The 7,122-nt window shown below is 39.7% G+C and overlaps 2 protein-coding genes across 2 annotated transcripts; both read right to left on the bottom strand.

The window, feature by feature from the left end:
* Nucleotides 1-1,044, bottom strand: LOC113587399 (trace amine-associated receptor 1-like). The gene has a single exon (XM_027026037.2). It carries the CDS (start codon nt 1,042-1,044, stop codon nt 1-3), a length of 1,044 nt encoding a protein of 347 aa, XP_026881838.2.
* A 4,699-nt stretch (nt 1,045-5,743) lies between these two features.
* On the bottom strand, nt 5,744-7,122 carry LOC113587397 (trace amine-associated receptor 1-like). Its single transcript, XM_027026035.2, has 2 exons — nt 7,102-7,122; nt 5,744-6,859 (listed from the first exon to the last, which is right to left on the bottom strand). The coding sequence occupies exon 2, from the start codon at nt 6,835-6,837 to the stop codon at nt 5,791-5,793; it is 1,047 nt and encodes a 348-aa protein (XP_026881836.2). The 5' UTR covers nt 6,838-6,859; nt 7,102-7,122; the 3' UTR covers nt 5,744-5,790.

Raw genomic sequence — 7,122 nt, 5'->3', positions numbered from 1 at the left:
TCATGAATTCTTTTCTGAACACAGTTCTATTCTTGAAGAATGATTTCTGAATATTTTGCCATATAAAAGAATTTTGAGGGCCTTTCTAAACCATGTGTAGAAGAATGCATACACGATGGGATTACATGCTGAATTACCATAGGCAATCCAACCAAAGAAATCAAACATCTGTGGAGGACCATTCAAACCCTGAAATATAATAGTAATACTGTAGATAAACAGTGGTGCCCAGGACAGCAGAAAAACCCCCATAATGATGGCTAATGTTTTAGTGGCTTTTCTCTCTGCCCTACTAATGGTGTTTTGCCCTCTGGATGTGTTTATTTGAGCATTTTGTATTGCACGCGATTGTCTCTGTGCCACAAGATATATTTTCAGATAAATGCTTAGCATAACAATGGTGGGGATGTATAAATTAAACATTGCAATCACCAAAGCTGTCACAGGCCCTAGAACTACTAAACACGCCCCCTCACATTCAATATCACTGTAGTCTTCCAGGCCTTGAATACTGAGCTCCAGAAACACCATCCCAAATCCCACAGTAGCAGAAATACTCCAACAAACAGCAATCATGAGTACAGTAGTGAGAGGAGTCATTTTACTGTGGTACAGCAGAGGGTGACATACTGCATAATATCGTTCAACAGAGATAAATGCCAGATTTAAAACAGAGGCAGTACACAACATTAAATCAAGACTGGTGTGTATTTTACAGAATGTGGTTCCAAAATACCAGCAGGACTCCACAGACAGTATCATACTGGGAGGCATCACAAGTCCTCCTACAAGCAGGTCAGACACAGACAAAGACAGAATGAGGTAGTTAGTTGGTGTGTGGAGCTTCTTGAAATGAGTTATAGATATGATCACTAAAAGGTTTCCTAAGAGTGTAAGAAGTATAATGACGCCGAGGGCAAAATAAGTCATAACTCTCACAGCCAGCGGATAGACAAATCTCTGACAAGAGTTAGGATGATGTTCATAACATAGAGAAATGTTTCCTGTGCTCCTGTTTGGGCTTACGTAGTCCTTTAACTCCATTATTTCAGGTTTGTTTTTCCACTGTGAAAAGAAATGATGTTAAATTAAAGAAACCATCAATTATGTTAAATTGTAGAAACAATAAAATGTTAACCTAAACATTTAATTATTAAAATAATTGAAATCCAAGTAATAAACTTGTAAATAAATAAATACACACATAAGATAACAAAGAACTGCACTGATGCAATATTATCTGTGCCAAAGTTAAATTTAAAGCAAATACTTTTTTTCAGTGTATTCCTGTTAGTTGTAGCTAACACACTTTAAATGATTTGTAGAAACATGTACAGACATCATATTTTTGTTCAACAGTATACATACAATAATATTTTAAATGATTAGACCTAAATGGCTTTGAAGGATCTCAGTCAGGCCTTACCTGTGCCTGTGTGAGAGGCCAAAAGCCACGGAGAAGAGAGAGCAGCTGTCATTTATAGATGTGCACTGCTCTGCTCAAACACTCCTCCCTGCTGGAGCTGTGATACCGTGGCATCTGTCACTGGCCAGAATGAGAGAGAGTGGGGAGGGTACAGTACATGTTCTACAAAAACATACGAAGAGTTAAGTATTCCAACTGTGGTTAATTAGGCTTTATATTCATTACGGTTGGGCCATTATATCTAGCTGGCATACGGCAGAAACATCACAGTGAATGATGACAAGTGTGTGGGAGGTAGCGGTAGACTTACAAGCTACTATAAATGTTATTTTATATTTAAATTATATAACTGTTTTTTAAATGCCTATACCTTACTTAATTAATATGTCTAAATAACACATATTTTAGCCTTTAATGTAAAATTTACAAAAGAACCTGGAATATGATCTATTTGGGATACGTGACACAACTTTTAATGGGAGTACTAACTGCAGCAAAAATGTAAAATAGTTGAGTCCGATCTCCTATCGCAAACAAAGCACGTCAGGTTCAGCATAAACAACTTTTTTTACTGATGCCAAAACATCTATACTTCTCTGAGATCTTTATACTGGTGAAGTGTACCAGGCTGAGAGAAGTGTGGGGATTGTGCAATCTGTCGAAGTCAAAATCAAATTTATTTATATAGTGTTTTTTTACAGCAGATGTTGTCACAAAACAGCTTTACAAATGTCTGAGTCCAAGCCCCATTGAGCAAGCCAAGGGTGAACTCGCTAGAGCACAAGGAAGAAACTTTGAGAGGAACCAGGACTCAAAGGGCGATGGGGGAGGGGGGATCCTCCTCTAGCCAACAATGGACACCACAATAACAACATTATAAACAATAAGGAGCAGAGTAGGTAGCAATGTTGATCACCTGGGCCTGAAAATTTCACAAAGGCAGAGAGAAATAGCTCTGGATAGGACTAAAGCAGTCAGAAAAGCCCCAAGGAATAACTGATGTTCATGAGCTGAGGTAATTTGTAGGTCTGTGCGTTTACAGCCAAGCGTAGGTAGATTCTGACACCAAACTTGTACAAACTACCCCAATACAGTCAGCGAAGGATTTGGAGGAGATTCACTGCACCTCAGGACTGTGAGGAGCAAATTGAGGGGTTGGGGACATCTTATAAGGATGCCTCCATTTTTACTCTAACAATGGCTGTTCAAGGCAAATCTCCCAGAAAGTGGCAAAGAGGCAGGCCCAGGACCTGCTGGAGGGGTGATATAGATTTACATTTATGGCATTAGAATGAAGTAGATTAACTGATGCCCATCCAAACTAAATTTCTATCCACTTCAACAACTTGGGTGATCATTTCATTAACCTTTTAAATAGAAGAATAACAGCTGTGGGTGCTGGCCAAATTTATTAAGGGAATCACTCTCAATAAATTACCTATGAAGTTTAGTTGATATTAAATTTACTCTATCAGCATTAGGTCAATATTGATATCTAATTTAATAGCACTAAAATTTCAATTATTTGTTTTAATCTTATCAACCATGTCAAACATTTATAGTAAATTCTAATGGTGATAATACTAATAAGTACGCTCTGAAGGCTAAGGTTGAATATTAGTTCTGGCTTCAGGTTATAAATGAGATACAACAATTCAGGCAACGAGGTTACACTTGGGAGATACATTTATTAGTCAAAACAACACAACAACAAATTTATAACAAATGAGACACTGAGTGAACTGACTATTTGCATGCATGTGCGTGTACGTGCGTGCATGGAAAAAGAGGTCCCGGTGGGCAGTGTGAAAGCTATAGCACAAAGTTCAACCATATTCGAATCTGTGCCCACAAACACGTGATGGTAGGTTAGTACACAGATGGAGTAGGACCTCTCTCTGTAATACAGAGAGTGACGGAGATCATTGCAACCCTTTTACAATGCAATAACAAAGTAAACACAGCCACCAGTGTAGACAACCATAACAAAGTGTCAGTTATCCTGCTAAACCGAGGTATGCACACCACTTCTGAAATATCTGGATTTACTGTTATATAGAGTCCTACACTTTGCCTCTAGTTAGTAACAAGAACTGAGGGGGAAGACCTAGAGCACCGAGGTTTGACCTCTCACAGAGTAGGACAACTGGTTTGTGTGTAGCAGGAGGACCTATATCTGAGCACAGAGGTGGGAAATCATGTCTGCCAGCCATGGCCATCAAACCCTGCTCCTTCACCCTGGCTAGAGAGGGAGATCACACTGACTGAGGGAAAAGCGTAGGACCGGACGCTGGACCACAGATGGACTATGACAATAAGAGCTACTCTGTACTGTAAAGAGAAGAACATCCTTCATAGGTCATGACAGGCAAAGAGGTTTGTGTCTGCCTGGCTGAATCGCCACCACAGGATCCACACTACCTGGGGCGGAGACGCCACTCTCCAAATTAGCCATGCAGAAGGGATGAGTGTCCCTAACAGTGATGATTGTCCCTAACTGTGATGAGTGTGTCTAAAAGTGATGAGTGTCTCTAACAATGATAAGTGTCACTAGGTGTTAAGCTCTAAGTGTCAAGTGACAGGTGTTTTAAAGCAGGAATATTGCAAAATGGTTCAGCCCATTGGATCCTCGGGGTTACAGCAGAATAGTTATTGGCTTGAAGATTTAACCACAGTGTTATCCAATCAGAACCCATAAACCGGAATACTGGTTCCAACATTTACATGTCTATCAGGCATATTAAAATGTCCAGATGGTGTTGTCTTTTAGAACGTGAGGCTGCAGGTGGTAGAGCTGCTGTAGACATACTGCGAGAGAAGAGACTGGAACACTACACCTGCTCCATTTCACTGCTCTTTCGTTGATTTCGCTGTATGTGCAAAATATCTCTTTTTTGTTAATTTATTGTGTGAACTATTATTTCATAATTATATGCCAAAATAGATACACAGATGTGAAAATAATGAACATCTTATAAGACTTCTATCTCAACTGATTTGGGTGACTGAATAAACTCACCACTCACCACATGGTATTAAACACAACTGGGCACAATATTCACAGAGATGGTGGAATGAGAGAGAATCACTCTTGAGTGTAACATTTCATGCAGACAATGTGAATTATTTTTGCAAAATAATCCTCTGCTGCCGAAGCACACGTGACCACTGATACAGGCCTGCATGGTGGGAGGGAGAAACATGTGAGTGCTGATACAGGCCTGCATGGTGGGAAGGAGAAACACATGAGCACTGATACAGGCCTGCATGGTGGGAGGGAGAAACATGTGAGCGCTGATACAGGCCTGCATGGTGGGAAGGAGAAACACATGAGCACTGATACAGGCCTGCATGGTGGGAGGGAGAAACACATGAGCACTGATACAGGCCTGCATGGTGGGAGGGAGAAACACGTGAGCACTGATACAGGCCTGCATGGTGGGAGGGAGAAACACATGAGCACTGATACAGGCCTGCATGGTGGGAGGGAGAAACATGTGAGCACTGATACAGGCCTGCATGGTGGGAGGGAGAAGCATGTGAGCACTGATACAGGCCTGCATGGTGGGAGGGAGAAACACGTGAGCACTGATACAGGCCTGCATGGTGGGAGGGAGAAACACATGAGCACTGATACAGGCCTGCATGGTGGGAGGGAGAAACACGTGAGCACTGATACAGGCCTGTGGCGGCACCGGGGCTGATTTGATGCATCAGACCAAGTTACAGGCCCTACAAGAGTGTATGTTTATGTTTGTGGAAAAGCTCACTTCACAAATAGTCGACTGTTTTGTGAAATGGGAGATCACTCAAACATTTCTTTCTCTACAAGGAGAGGAGTGCTACACTACAATATTGAGCTGCAATAGAGTAGTTATTGAGTAAGTAACAAATATTTCCTCAAAAGACAAGTGTCTTCAGAAGCCTTAATAAAGTATGGGCATGAGTGACACGGAGCAAGAAGAACAAGATGAGAAGGATTCAAGGCAGAGTACCTGGTTCACCTAAAACTGGTTCTATATTTTTGAGATGCAGCATGGAAACATGATATTAACCAGATTTCCAATTTCTTACATTAACTTGACATCATGAGCAAAAGATCTTAGTGTGCATACATGTCAAAAAAGAAATATCTTTATTTTTCAACTATTATCTCCCAGTTAGATAGCAATATATATATAGAAATATATGTATAAAAGCTAAAGCATCAGGCAGAGAAAACAGTAAAGTTTTAAATCTTTTTGGGGGTGGAGAAATGTACTATAAGAAATAAGATCTGAAATATGTTTAAGACAAGAGAAACTCAGTGTTGTTGGAGATGGGAAAACAATAGTAAATTACTGAAAAACATGTAAAAGGACCAGTCACAAATGTTTCTCTGAGCACAGGTCTGTTCTTGAAGAATTAGTTTGGAATATTTTACCTTGTAGAACAACTTTAATGGCCTTTCTAAACCATGTGTAGAAGAATGCATACACGATGGGATTACATGCTGAATTACCATAGGCAATCCAACCAAAGAAATCAAACATCTGTGGAGGACCATTCAAACCCTGAAATATAATAGTAATACTGTAGATAAACAGTGGTGCCCAGGACAGAAGAAAAACCCCCATAACGATGGCTAATGTTTTAGTGGCTTTTCTCTCTGCCTTACTAATGGTGTTTTGCCCTCTGGATGTGTTTATTTGAGTATTTTGTATTACACGCGATTGTCTCTGTGCCACAAGATATATTTTCAGATAAATGCTTAGCATAACAATGGTGGGGATATACAAATTGAACAATGAAATTACCAGAACTGCCACAGGTCCTAGAATACTTATACACCCCCCCTCACATAATATATTACTGTAGCTTTCAGTACCTTGAATGCTGAGCTCCAGAAACACCATCCCAAATCCCACAGCAGCAGAAATACTCCAACAAACAGCAATCATGAGTACAGTAGTGAGAGGAGTCATTTTACTGTGGTACAGCAGAGGGTGACATACTGCATAATATCGTTCAACAGAGATAAATGCCAGATTTAAAACAGAGGTAGTGCACAACATTAAATCAAGACTGGTGTGTATTTTACAGAATGTGGTCCCCAAATACCAGCAGGTCTCCAGAGAGCGTATCATACTGGGAGGCATCACAAGTCCTCCTACAAGCAAATCAGCCGCAGCTAGAGACAGAGTGAGATAGTTAGTTGGTGTGTGGAGCTGCTTGAAATGAGTTATAGATATGATCACCAAAAGGTTGCCTAACAGTGTTAGAAGTATAATGGCAACAAGCACAAAATAAGACATAACTTTCACAGCCGGTGGATAGACAAATAGTCTCTGACAAGAGTTGGAATTATTTTCATAACATAGAGAAAGATTTCCTATTTTCCCATTGTGGTTTAAGATGTCCTTTAAATCCATAATTTCAGGGATCCTTTTCACACTGTGAAGAGAAATGGTAATGTAAAGGATTATTAAAGAGTAATTGATATTATATATGTTATACCACACTTTAATTCTCTTTTGAGTAATTTTGCATATTCTGAATGACCAATAAAATATTTTACAAACAGTACATTTTTATTCTGTTGTAAATACATTATAGTAGTATTAAGAATATTAAAAATAAATGGTCCTAAGGATTATTGAGTCTTATAATTGTTTGCTATCTCTGTCAGGCCTTACCTGTGTCTGTGTGAGAAACCA

This window comes from Electrophorus electricus, chromosome 8 (genome assembly GCF_013358815.1).
Source record: "Electrophorus electricus isolate fEleEle1 chromosome 8, fEleEle1.pri, whole genome shotgun sequence".
In the NCBI taxonomy this organism is placed as follows: Eukaryota; Metazoa; Chordata; class Actinopteri; order Gymnotiformes; family Gymnotidae; genus Electrophorus; species Electrophorus electricus.
The sequence above is the reverse complement of the archived record's forward strand: the minus strand, read 5'-3'. Positions and strand labels throughout refer to the sequence as shown.